The sequence below is a fragment of the Cryptotermes secundus genome, unplaced genomic scaffold, assembly GCF_002891405.2.
Source record: "Cryptotermes secundus unplaced genomic scaffold, Csec_1.0 scaffold375, whole genome shotgun sequence".
Taxonomy (NCBI): domain Eukaryota; kingdom Metazoa; phylum Arthropoda; class Insecta; order Blattodea; family Kalotermitidae; genus Cryptotermes; species Cryptotermes secundus.
Window position 1 is genome coordinate 92,014 of NW_019731222.1, and position 14,600 is coordinate 106,613.

At 39.7% G+C, this 14,600-nt stretch overlaps 1 protein-coding gene across 2 annotated transcripts; it reads right to left on the reverse strand.

Annotated features, from left to right (window-relative positions):
* Positions 1–517: 517 nt before the first annotated feature.
* LOC111866498 (nudC domain-containing protein 3) lies at positions 518–13,434 on the reverse strand. Of its 2 annotated transcripts, none has more exons than XM_023855492.2 (7): positions 13,247–13,434; positions 12,331–12,471; positions 9,418–9,606; positions 8,563–8,668; positions 5,858–6,043; positions 3,717–3,905; positions 518–784 (listed from the first exon to the last, which is right to left on the reverse strand). In XM_023855492.2, exons 1-7 carry the CDS (start codon positions 13,345–13,347, stop codon positions 650–652), a joined length of 1,047 nt encoding a protein of 348 aa, XP_023711260.1. In that variant the 5' UTR covers positions 13,348–13,434; the 3' UTR covers positions 518–649. The 2 variants fall into 2 exon arrangements, with proteins under 2 accessions (XP_023711260.1, XP_023711261.1); XM_023855493.2 differs by having other exon boundaries at positions 12,331–12,466; positions 13,247–13,364.
* Positions 13,435–14,600: the final 1,166 nt, after the last annotated feature.

A 14,600-nucleotide genomic window follows, 5' to 3' on the forward strand; every position in this document is an offset into this window, starting at 1 on the left:
TTTGAGAATTATCTGGAAGTGGAAGGTTCTGGAATGTTATGTCATTGCATATTTTTTAAAGAACAGATTTTGGATGACAGAATATAGTATGGCAGATTGTCAGAGTGTAATATTCAGCATGTATATACCACAGTAATACAATAGCACCACTGTATAGTAATATTCAGTGTGTGGCATTTATACTATCAAGAGTAGTCACTGTTTCTATCAGGTATTGTGCACAGTTGCATACAGAACAGTTGTTCCCATGACCTAAATGACTGATTTGTAAAATTGTGTAGTGCTGTCAAAATAAATCAAGTACATCATTTCATCAACTGTGATCCACAGACTTCTTGTGCAAAACCTCTCTCATTGGAGCGTGGCCCATAGGGCTCTGAAGAGAATCTCATGCTCACATCCAGAACATCATTCCCCTTTCCTGCCCTCAAGTCTTCCGTCGTGGGTCTAAGACCACATGGCATCCACGACACCTAAAACAGAGGCTATGACATCGAGGGCGCAAGTAAGAGAACTGTTAAAATATGCCACAATATTTATATGCAAAATATTTTAATATTCGTTTATAAGAAAGTTGAATAACATGAATACAATTAGATGATGACGATGATGACTCTCTGAGACAATATGTGTTCCATTGCCCAGATGTTCATGGTAGGTCACGGAAATCTTCTGGAAGATCTGTGCAACTATTTCCAAAGTTTACCACTGACGGATCATATTCTGTCCCTAAAAAGGGTGAACCTTCTTTATTCCAAGCTTCTTTCAGAATCTTCTCTGTTGCCTATTAGTAGAGATTTTGAACAACATTCATTAGATGGCTGTACTCATATGTTCTGGCTGCTGTATTTCATATTTGGGTACATACTGTGAGTGAGGGACTTAACATGGTAAGTAAAAGTAAAGCTATCCCTGTACCAGGCCGTGAAGACCCATAGGGTTGTGAGACGTTGAGGGTCCCACATTATCTTGACAATTGGCTCAAAGATGGCCGTATGGTTGTCAGCCTTACGCGCCGGCTGCATTTTACTCCCCAGGAAAATTATTTAATTAATTCCTGGTACTCATTTCTGTTAGAGGCTGAGTAAACCCCAGGGGTTAGTGCAGCTGGAAAGATTAGGTCAACTGAAAAAATCCAATGACCTCGTCGGTATTTGAACCCGCAACCTTCCGGCTTGTAGCGTAGCCCCTCAACCACTACACTACCGCGTGCCCCTGACTTAACATGGATCAATTAAAATTATGTTCTGTTTAAAAAATCTTTTATATTGATACCTTTATATGAAATTTCATTACAACATACTGACATCATAGAAGGAAGTCCCATGGATCAACCCCTTCTGCATTTCTGTCAAGCTGTTAGCTTAGCCCCTCAAGTATACTTCTCTCCTGTCATCTACAGCCCTTCTGTTTACGTGAATGTTGGCAAAGATACCATTTCACTAGCATCAAGCACTTCTGGCTGGCTAAGATACACGGGGCCAAAGGAAAATACAGTACAAGGCATGCAGAGGGAAGCTACAAGTGCAATCATCCCCACCTCCTATGGGACTTCCTTCTATAGCCTCATTATATGTATTTTCTTTCAATATTCCCTAGCAATGTGAAATTACTTTCAATTATATGGCTGTAATTAACACAGATAATTATCATGAAATACTCATTTAAAGTTCCTGCATTCAGTGACGTCCTGTATTCAGCAACTATGTATGTTCTCTGGTTCTAGCCAAAGCCCAATATGATCATGTATTATCTTTTTTATTCTGTGAATTTTTACCTGGGAAATAACCTACTCTCTTCCCCCCCCCCTTGGCATTACAGCCCCAGTGGGCCTAGGACTACCTCCATGAACCTCTCCGTTCACTCGGTTTTTCTAGATCTTACACATTCGGTAGGACTCCTTGGGTGGGTGATCAGCTCGTCGCAAGGCCTCTACCTGTATACAAACGCAGAAAAAAGCACACACACAAACTAAACATCCATGCCCTGAGTGAGATTCAAACCCACGGTCCCGATTTCCAAGCGAGCGAAGACAGTACATGCCTTAGATCGCTCGGCTACCATGACCGGCTATAACCTACATTTAGTGTAGGAAATTTCTGAACTTCCACAACTCATACCTCAATTTAGTGTGGTCGTGGTTCAAATACAAGTAACATCCAGTATTTATGTTCTCCCTGATAGAAATCATCAGACAACAATAAATGTTGGTGGATGACATTCATACTGCATCATGCCCCTTCATGAGACTTACCTTGATTCTTGCCTGACATTCTGTCAGTGTTAATTTCATGTATCAATTATTTTAGAAATTTATTTGATGTTGAGCTTGAGGTTCTCACAGGGTGACTAGGCAGAATGCCATCTTATTGGACATAATGTTGTGCAGTCTAGTATAAGTTCATGGTGATTTTGGAGGAACATGCTGCCTCCATCTTCAGGGTTAAAGACTAAGCCTAATGTGTTATCAGCAAGAAGCAGGTAATTTGGACTGTGGTACATTGGACACTACTAGGCAAAATATGCTTGCCACCTGCTTCTTGCTGGTTACTTGCTTGGCTTACCCTTTGACCCTGAAGATGGATGTAGTACGAGTACTTTCTTAACTTCTACCAGACTACACTCCCAATTACATCCTAGAAGACAATAACTCTTAACCTGACATGCATTTATTTGTGCAGAAAGGTTCTTCAACTACTTACATAAATATATTTTTATTATAGTTTCATACAGCAAGTCTCATAAGAAGATTAACAGTTTCTTGGGGGCATGCGGTGGCACAGTTGGTTGAGGCACTATGCTACAAGCCGGAAGGTCATGGCTTCGATTCCTGATAATCCTTCCAGCTGCACTATGGCCCTGGGGTCGACTCAGTCTCTAAGAGAAATGAGTACCAGGAATTTTCCTGGGGGTAATGGGCAGCTGGTGTGTAAGTCTGACAATAACACAGTCATCCGTGAGCCGATTTTCTAGAAATTGTGGGAATCTTGACATCTAACAACCCTATGGGTCTCCATGGCCTCTTAGAGGGATAGCTTTAACAGTTTCTAGAAGCAATGCATAACTACCATTAAATGAACCCCTTAGTTAGTTAGTTATTGGAGAGGGTGGGTTTCCCCCTGCACTTAGACCTGTATTGGTCCATTGTGCTTCCCTCTATAATTTCTACCAGTCTCTATATCCTACTGGTACTGGTGCTTACCATTAGTCCCGCCCAGCCAGCGAGACTGGCTCTACTAGCTGAGAGGTATCTATAATGCTTCCCCCATCTACCAGAGGTATTAGAGACTGCTGTTGGGCGAGAAACGTCCATAATTTGGCTCAGTGACCTCCTTTGGAGATATGAGGTTCTTTTACGTGCTGTAAAGTTACGACACGGGACCCACGGCTTAAAGTCCCTCCCGGAGGACTTGTTCCCTGAATTTTTCCGCCCTTAAAAATTCGACGACCTCCACTGGGTATTTTAACCCGCATACTACGAGTCATGAGGTGGGAACGTTACCTCTAGACTACAGAGGCCGCTAAATGAACCCCTTAATCTAACATCATAAAAGCTATTCCCTGCGAGATTCATTAAAAAGGAATTTAATTGTACTTCTATCAGACTACACTGCATTAACATCGCAAAAGACACTGCTGACAGCATCATATCTTACAGACAAGAGACTACTAGCCTGTATCACATTCATAATGGTACCTGAAGAGCAATGACTTACCAGCTGATCAGATGTTGGCAGTCCTTGCCGTCTTCGATCCTGGTTCCACATGAATTCCTGAATTTTCATCTGCTCGTCCTCTGCGAGGTCGTTAATGGGATTGGTAGCATCTATATTTGAGAGGTCAATTTTTTCTTCTGACATCAGCAATGCATCCCACCAATTCTCTATACTTTTCTGTAGATACACCTATAATATAAGACTTACTAGAATGATCTCTTAATAATACTCACATTTTAATAATTTAATTTAACAAATTCATGCTACAAAACAACCTGTTTATGAAAATACACGTAGCTACAAATATTTTGCAGATGATATATTGAAAAATTTCTGGCTACAGATCCAGAGGTCCAGGTTTGAAGTAGGGAGTCTGGAACAGGGTCCACTCAGCCTCATGAGGATAACTGACACCCTCTATCCACTAAAGTTGGCACTAACTTCGCTGACAAGAGGCAGTTGCTTGGTTGGTATAGTTCACTTGCAGACTAAAACCACGGAGTTTCTTTTGATATATTGAAAAAGGCATTTTAATCTTGCTTTTAATGCCCTGAATTCTTTTAATATCATGGCTTCTGCCCACATGGCAATTTATGTATGTATGTATGTATGTATGTATGTACGTATATTTAAATCCATTTAGGAAGTAAGATGAACCATTTTCTACCAGTGATAGGATATGAAGATGATGACAACAAGGGTCTACTGTTTAATAAAGATTTCAGTTAATGGTGGGGGACTGTTATTCACTGCAACTGCAAGGATTTTATTATGGGTGAGAAATTGGGAAGACAGGCAGGAAAATCCATAATGGAGCCTGCTAGTCTCAAATGGCATGCATGCCCACTGATTGACCTGTAAAACTCCAGGGCCCAATACTTGTAGACAAGTGGTGTGTTTTTATGTGAGAGCTGTACAAATGGAACCAATCTGAGGATAGGTCTGGATGAAGGAGTATATTCCATGGGCACTGAAGCAGATATCTCACTGGTGATCAAACTGATGGATCAACTCCTTGGGCTGTTGCTAGAACCACTGCACCACCACAGCCTCAATATCTTCATCTAACCTCAATCTAGACTCCACTGATGCTGACATTCACGAGCCTTAACATCACTACTGTTGCACAGTGTTAATGCAGAACCCTTGGACACCGTCACACCAACATCATGTGAAAACATCCCAACATGCTCACAAGCAGTGTGACCATGTTTGACAATGACGCCTCTTTCCACAGCACTCCATGCTCTGGAAGGTGTTTCACCATATCCCGTACAGCAAAGAGCTGCTATCACATATTCAGCCCCATTTAGAAAGCGTTAAAGTGCCATAGTTCTAAATCAAAGACGTCAAGATCATGATGGTGCAGTGGTTCCAGCTCTGGGAGAGTGATGTGGAGGTGATCCATGGGTCAGTGAGTTAGTGGGATACCAGCTTCAGAACCCATGGGGATTATTTCACCCAGATCAATCCTGGAACCAGTGACATTGCAGAAACCTTTGTAATTGTGCCTTCCAGACAAATACTGTATTAATAAATTAAACTAAATAATTAACCAACTCTATGGAGCAGTGTCTGTCAGAAATGAATAATCACTCAGGTAGTCAAGAAATTCCTGTCTTCTATAGAATCAGATGGTTTATTGAGATGTTCAAAGAAGCCTGCTAAAGTATAATTCTGAATGATATAAATTCAAGATTATCCATAAAAGTAAAAAAGTAAAGGTATCCCTGTAACAGACCGTGAAGGCCCATAAGGTTGAGATATGTTGAGGGTCCCACATTATCTAGACAATCAGCTCACAAATGGCGGTTAGGTTGTCAGCCTTACGCACTAGCTGCACTTTACTCCCCAGGAAAATTATTTAACTAATTCCTGGTACTCATTTCTGTTAGAGGCTGAGTCGACCCCAGGGCCATAGTGCAATGGAAGGATTATGTCAATTGAAAAAAATCCAATGACCTCATCGGGATTTGAACCCGTGACCTTCCAGCTTGTAGCACAGTGCCTCAACCAACTATGCTACCACGTGCCCCCCAAAGATTATCCATACCTGGCTAAAATTAAGCATGCACTGATAAATTAAAGGGTTAATTATAGAGCCTTCTAGAAGTAAAGAACTATAATTACCTGCTGCTTACCTGAATACATCTGCCAGGTTCAAGATTCCAAATGGATTCATGTTTGTTAGTTCGCTGGCACAGCTCACCATCCATTAAAGTTTTCCATTCCCCAGCCTCTTTTCCTTTCACTGCCACACTTAGAGTTGTGGCTGTTATGTTTACACGCACATCATGAGCCTTAGTTACGTATTCTGGCACTGGAACCTGGCAAATGCAAATGATCAAGACCAGAGAACTGTACTTTTAACAAATTATGCAAAGGGGACAGTCAGAATTCACTACCATGTAATTTGGCTATCAACTGATATTCATAACATTTTAAAAGTTGGGCATCAAAGCATCATTTCATATCGGCAGATGTGAATATTGTCACGTGTTGGGTGTATAACGCGACAAATAACTTCACGCCGTATTTGATATAGCAAATTTTATTTCACATTCGCACTTACAATCACCCAAATTACAGATTCACAATTACTGCTATCTGCAGTATCACAAATACTACACTCCAAATGCCAGAATGCAACTGACTGGTTGCTGGCTAACTCGGAACTCTCTCGGAACTAACTCGTAGGTAGCTCGAGGACTAACTGTGAATAGCCTTCGCTGCTCCTTATGTAGCCTCGCTCGGACAATACAGAAAACGGCCACATAATAGGCACCACTGTTGTCTGGTGCCGTCGTGCTAGTAACGCTGTGTACCGCTGTTACTACCATCGTCTCTCGCAACCACTGTTTACCCGCGCTGCCGAGCAACCGCGGTACCCCTTGGTGACATCACCGCTGTTGACTTGCATTGCATAGCTACCAGGATGCTGGGACTCGGCTAACATCGGCTCTGCTCGGCTCACCTCGGCTGGCGTGGGGGAGGCGTCATCCATAGCTCAACATGTCACAATATATTATTTTGTAATTATGACATTACTATCTTAGATGTGCTTCTTTTTCTACCACAGAATTTCATATAATATCCTCTCCATAATGAAAAGGGTAAATAATACTTACTACTAAAGTTCTTGCATCATATCAAGCAAAATAACAGAAACCAGATTTTAACGCCAAATTGGGGCTGTGGAAATTTAACTCCAACATCAGTGTGCTGTGACTATAATAATTAGAAACTAAACTGGAGAAAATGTTATATAATGATTCTGGTGCAATTATTTAACTTAGACTAAAAATCAGTCTACTGGGAGGAACAATGCAGTCGTTCCAATTATTATTGTTATTGGATACTATTCTATAACCCTGATAAAGTTTTAATACTGACATCAGGAAAGACATGTTTATTTTTTTAATTTACCTGAATAAATATTCCACTTAAAACTCCAACTTTATTGCTTGCATTGAAGTATAATAGTTTAAAATTAATGGTAGTTCATTGTGCAAAGAGAGATTACAATTTGGGGGGGGGGGAAGATGAACAGAGTAACGGATATATAAAATACTGCATAGAATAAAGATTTAGAATTACAATAAAGGAAAATATGGCAGTATAATACAACTATAAACTGAAACATTCATTGCTGCAATCCATGAAATAATTAAGAGATGATAATACTTGACTGTTGTATAGTGCTTTCTGATAAAGACTGTTCCATCAGAATTTGAAGCAATTATTCAAGATGGCCTATCATAATAGAATATGCATACTCATTAACATCATAAAAACAGCAAGTTCATTTAAACTGACATTCATTCAATTTCCATCTGCCCAATTGATTTTAATATTATACTTCTGTGTATATTTCTATCTTTCCCGTGGAGTTTTCTAACCGCTATTTTGTATGCCTATGTTGTTTCCTCATGCATGCAACATATTCCACCCATCTTAATCACCTTCATGTAATCAAACAAAACCAATTATCTCTTAAAACTAATTGTTCTCCATTTATAAAGATGCAAACAATTACAGCTTTGACGTATCCATTCATTCAAATCCATTAACACTGTGGGGACATCCCACATAGCACGCTGTTTCCACCAGTCTTTTAGGCAACACTCACTCCTTCGTGAATATCGCATTGCCGGACGTCTCGTTCATATTTATACCACCACGCACTGCAAATTTCTGCTCCTCATTTTCGCTAGCCAATCAGTGCTCTGCAAATTGTTGCTTCTCAATTGCAAGTTTTGCTCTGCCCACTGAGCATTGTATAAAAGGCGGAGCACAACGCTCGCAAGTCAGTCAGTTCTCAATCAGTTCATCAGCAGTCTTCAAGCAGTCCACAAGCAATCAGCACACTTTGTCGCCAGCGCTCGGTCTACGGAGGCATCGGCGCTTCGCTGCTCCAGGCATGACTGCCATGGCTGTCCGGCGGTTGCACCCGACTCACTGGGCAACTAGGCCGCCTCGATTCGCCGGTAGTCATGTCCGACACACTGGGCAACTGGCGTAGCTACCACCTCTCCACTCCAGCGACCACGCTCGACGACCAGACTTCTGCCAACAGCTGCCACGCTGGGATCAAGCAACCTCCACCATCTGCCTCACTGCGATCAAGCAACGGCCGCACTGTGGCCAGTCCACACACTGCAACCAACATCCTTTCCTATTGGCGCGCGCCGCGCTACTTCACTAGCCAAGCATCTCAGCAACCACGATCCTTTTCAGGACCTACAAACTGTTCCGAAGAAGTGGGTTGTCATTGAAGTGACGACAAGACACGAAAACGCCACAACACAATAAATAAATAACTTCAAAGAATAAAACTCATTTCAACCTGGATATCCAAGTCAACAAGGCTCTGTGACCATCTATAGTTGTCTAGAACTGCCCCATTGTAGCTGTCCCCTGCAATCTGAACTCCTGGTTGTTTACAATTATTCCTGGAAACAATGTGCAAGCCATGAGATTATGTTCCTGAAATGTTAATAGAATATATCCTAACTCTTAAACAAACTGGCTGAAGAAGTAATGCTTCACACATATATTCAGGAAGTGACCAGTTTCAATCTTGATCAGGACACTACTATCCTGACTGAGGTTTCTGTGGTCCTCCTCAATTCCTTCTACCAAATTCTGGTATAGTATCCTAAATTAGGATATGATGCCTCCTTCCATATCCTTTCCAACTCAATATTTACTATCATCCTATCATTTTACACTACACAGTCTGAGTTACTAATAGCACTGTTAAATAAACTACAAATAAATAAACAGATATATCTTGACTTCCTTATAAAATCCAAAATACTTCTGTTACTCCATTAAAACAATTACAGAATTAACATACCTTTTGACACAATAGAATAACAATTATTCCTCATAAACTCAAGTGAACAGAGTGAAAATGAATCCTTTCATAAGATTTAAAAGTTCATGACAATGATATACGAATACAATTATCAATTTTTATAATATTATCCAGTGTTCTGTATTTTATTTAAAAACAGGATGATCAATAATGTCCAAAGTCAATAACTGTATTAATATAACATTGCCACAAACTTTTAGATCTTATTATCAATCATCCTAATTTTCCTTTCTTGACGATGTATGCACGTATGATGTATCACTGACAAATGGAAAATAAGAGAAAGGGTTCAAAAAATCTCCACACATCAAAATTACATACATCTTATGAGCATTATTCTGTCCTGCATTTATCTCTCCTTGTGGTACATCCTTCTTTTCCAACTCTGCTCTTTCTTGGGTTCCTGTCTCATCATCTTTTCGTGACTTGGGCTTCTCAGCTTCTTCAAGAACTTTAGATGTCACCTCAACTTCCTGACCAGCAGGTGGGATATTGCCATCACTAGCCATTCTGAGTGATAAAAAGCAAATAAATAAGTAAAATAAAGAGAGCAAATAACATAAAACAGAGACAAGGTGTTAGGGATTACCCATGTCCAAGCACCATGCCTGGAATACTGAAGGAATGGAATTAAAATTCTTCATGCTGTCACAAGTTAATGACTAGACATGGGGTTTGCCTGCTAATTGGATTTACTGAATGCTTATAACTCGTAACTACAAATAATTATAATGCCACCATTAATCTACAAACTTAACAAACCACTGCTCAAACACTAAGTCTTTTCAGTCTGCTAAATCTTCACCAGCTGTTGCTTGCTAGTGGCTCTGAACAATGTCCTCTTCTATTCACCAGTCAAGTCAAAGTCAATGTTACGTTACAACCAACATCAGTCAGCCAGTCTGTCTTGGTGTCAAGGCACATCTGGTCCCCAAGACGAGATTTTTGTTACTGTCAGACAGTTGCGAGTTTGTTCATGCGGGGTGCCCTCTCTGACGAGAGGATGGGGCTGTCATTTACAACTGCTGCTGACCCTTGCCAGCAAAGTCATTCTCAGGGTTTGAGTCCTATGGGACTCAAGGCCATATTTAACTGTCTCACATTCAAGACTACCTTAACATGGAGGGCATTGTCTCCCATATTCACAGCAGGTAGACAAAATAATGGAAACACTAAGAAATGGGGGAATAGCATTTGTCTGGTTGGCTATATTGAAAGAAATTCAGTTGACAACACTGAATGTTGTTAACCCTCTGTAGTGCTCATGTCAATGCATTAGTGATTGTGTTAAGTGACAGTCTGTGTGAAAGAATAAAAAATTGGAGAAATGCCTGATTTTGAAAGAAGACAGACTGTTCGTGCGCATTTAGCTGGAACATCTGTGACAAAAACTGCCACATTATTTGGTGTATTGAGAGAGACAGTTTCTAATGTTATATCAGCATATGCATATCATGGGAAGACAACATCAGCAAAGAGGAACAGCGGGTAAAAATCAACACTGACAGAAAGAGACTGTCATACATTGAGAAGGGCTTTTTAAAAAAATCACAGAAATACTGCAGCATGGGTCACAGCGGAACTGAATATTCATCTTGAAGACCATCTTTCCAAAAATCTGCCTGATGTGAGCTTCACAAATCCAACATCTATGATAGGACTGCAATTGCTAAACCTCTAATTACTGAAATTAATGCTCACATTCATAAATGATGGTGTCCTGACAATAAAACCTGGATATCAGACAAATGGAAATGCACATATGATATAGTCAGATGACTCATCCTTCACACTGTTTCCTACAACAGGTGGGCTGGACATTGTGGAAAAGAAAAAAGTCTCTTTCCCCTGCTGGGAGCTGATCATGATTTCTCAGTCATCCAGCAAACAGTCTAGTCACTTACTGACCAAGCTTCCGCAACAAAATTGATACTGTTACATAAAAGTAAGAAGGGTCAAATTTATAAAATTTTATAGACAGACTGTACCCAAATGAAATCAAATTTGACAGAAAACTAAACCCAAAAGAAATCAAATTTAATACAAGACTGTGCATATAGGGTTTTCATATAGGGTGTGACAGAATACTTTATTCGATTCTTGACCCATCAAGGAGACACACTAGAAACCAATTCAGATAAACAACTTACACTTAAAGTTATCATTTTTGCCTTCATTATAAGCCTGGATTAAATTTGAGACCCGCACTGAAGACAGAATCTGGAGGAAAATTCTTAAATTACATGGTGGCAGACTAAAAGCTAAAACTAAAACATCTTATCATGTGTACACCATGAAATGAGATAGCTGTCACATGGTGTGGCTAGACTGTGCCTGGATGACCGAGGAATGGGGGTTTGATCCCTGGCTAGGGCAAGTGATTTCTTCTTCTGCATAGTGTCCAGCCTGGCACTGAGGCCCACTCAAGCCTCCTATCAAATGGGTATGGGGGGGATTTTTCCTGGGAACAAAGCAGCTGGGGTGTGAAGCTGATTGCTATTCTCTATCTCTATCTATCCAGTACCACAGCTAAGAATGCATAGAGCTACACATCCACTCCACCACAGGTTTTCATAGGGTGCTCCTTAATGAAGTACAGAGTTAAAATGTATACAGCTTTCAGAAGTCTGCTAACCGTGCTCACAATTATGAGGAAGCAAGTGGATGCATGGCTAGACAAATATCTTTCCTTCCATTGCTCTGTGAAGATGCAAAATATATTGTAAAAGATTAGTTAAAAAATATAGCAAATCATCCCCAAAATAGAAGTTGCAGTACCCTAACAAGCAAGCTACATGGTAACGAATAATTATACTGAGTGGGTAGAAATTTCAGTTCAGAATTTTCTGTTTGTTTCTAAACCAATAACATAATAACATTTTAATTTGTATGAATCTTACATTGAGATTAATATAACTTTTGGGACAGATTTACAATACTAGAACTATGTACAATTGCACTCACACAGCACATCTGTCAAATCTAATGCAATGTTTAATTCTATTTTATGACTCAAAGAGAAATACAATGTAAGGAAAGCTAAAACAAACAAAACTAAAACTATATAACTTGTCACCATATCCACACTTGTTAGAGAAATATAAAACCATGTTCAAACACAGCAAACATCATTCTTCCAACTTCATTACAAGTTTATCTGCAACTACGCTGAAACATCTTGTGAACGAAACAGGCATAGGTAACCCAACAAAAGTATATATCAATCCTTGTTACCTTTTCTTAGAATAGTATTCACTGTCTTGTCTTGCTTGCATTTCCCACTTCTTAAATACTTTTAAAACACAATTTTGAGCCACACCTGCTGGAACGCCCATTTTATCTGATGGATCTTTTTGAATTAGGTAGAAATCTGTGCTGCAAGAGAAATTTTCCACCTGTTAACACGTATGATCCATATTAGTGAAGTGTACGCATGTAACTCCCTTGTACTGTACAAAAGCCATTCAATCTTGACACTCTCAGGTAGTGTTATGGCAACAACAGTTAACCTTTTCGGTATTCTAGTTTTAATTTATAAAATTATTCTACAAAGTGCCCACATTATCTTAACCTATAAAATGTTCAACAGTTGAGGATCATATTATTTAGCCCCTCAGAAATAGAAACCCTTCAATGTTACTATTCTAACAGCTCCTGGCTTGTCTTCTATGCTAGTATTATAAAATATAAAGCTGCCTCTGGTCTCCACCTTGAAATTGTGCAGGTTTTTCATAAATTCTCCATTAACCTTATTATATTTGAATGAGACCAAATGACAAACAACGCTGCATACACACAGCATGCCTTCGCCGCTTATTACGGAATAAAAAGACATCATAAGAGGTAATAAGACGTCTTGCTTTTCCATGATTAGAATATGTAATAAAAAAAGCACGCTGCCCTTTTCATCCATTACTGCTACAGTTAAATGGTGGTTTCACTACTCAAAGCATAAAAATAAACTATAAATATTAAATAACATTCTTATTCTCATACTCGGGTTGGTAACTAATGAAGTGTATAGGGATAAACTTTTATATCAAAATTCCTGAACTAAACTTCCTGAAATGTCAATAACAGAACAATAGGTTAGGCAACACAAAACTTTTCCAGAAGTATGTCAATTAATAATTCCATATACAGAAATTACCAGTTATATAAGAAACCAAATACGGCATCCAGAAATGGCATTATATGGCCTTTTTCTTTTAAAACACCTAAAAATATTTCGTCGTACTTCGACATTGCCATGGTGCACGGCAAATACCGGTGATTTAAACAATGTAATTTACAGTAGCAGCAACATATGGTGAAATGCAATACCACCAGGCAGACTTCAGTGAATATTACTTTTCAGCTGATCTGCTACTTCGGCTTCCGCTACTATTCTCAATATTATGATACAAAAACAGACTGAATATTTATGTTTATGTACAGTTTTAGTACAAATGATGATCATCAGCAAGAAGTAGGAAGTCTCTTTAGTGAATGTGGCAATGAATTGGGTTGGTGACACTTATAATTCAACTTTAATCACCATCTGTTGAGAGTATTCTGAACAGGGGTAAGAAATTGGATTAAGGGCGCCATGACACCACGGTGCAAGGCTACTGCCATCTCTAAGCATCCTATATTAACTAAATTTTAAACGGCCGACAGGGCCGAGAGCACACTCGGTAAGAAGGTATGCTAACATTGCAACTATTTTGAGTGCTCCCCCCAACCCCCCAAATGCTTTGAACGCTAGACTAGCTATGAATACTTTTACAACCTAATCTCTTGTACTGCAGAGGTTTCCCCTCGACCAACCTATTTCTATTTTTGAACTGTGTTCAATATCACTAGTCAAGGAGGAAGATGTTGGCAGGGCATGTTGCACGAATTGGGGAGGCGAGGAATGCATATAGGATATTGATGGGAATGCAAGATGGAGAGAGACTACTGGGAAGACAAAGGTGTAGGTGGGTGAGCAATATTAAAATGTATCGTATATAGGATGGTATCGTATGGATTGGATTGATCTGGCTCAGGATAGGGACCAGTGGAGGGCTCTTGTGAACACAGTAATGAACCTTCGAGTTCCATAAAAGGTTGGATAATTCTTCAGTGACTGCCCAATTGGCGGGTTCTCAAGAAGGGCTCAGCTACATAGGTAAGTTCAATATCACTTCACCCATATCCTTTGGGTTGGATTTGAGTGAAGTGCCATTAAATTTGGTCCCCCACCCTTTCCAAGAAATAAAAAATAACGAAATAAGAGCCTCTGCAGGTCTGGAGCACTAGAGATTAGGTTGCAAATTATTTATCTGGAGAAAGTTTGTCACCAGTGCCTGGAAAGTCATAACCTTTCTTTCACATGAAACAGCTCTTTAACCAAAGGCACTGAACATTGTGAACTGTAACATACATGGAACACTTGTATTTAGGAAAGCTGAAGGTGGGGAAACTTGAAAGAAAATTCTGTTTCCATCAGAGATACATACCGTATACATATACACATACAC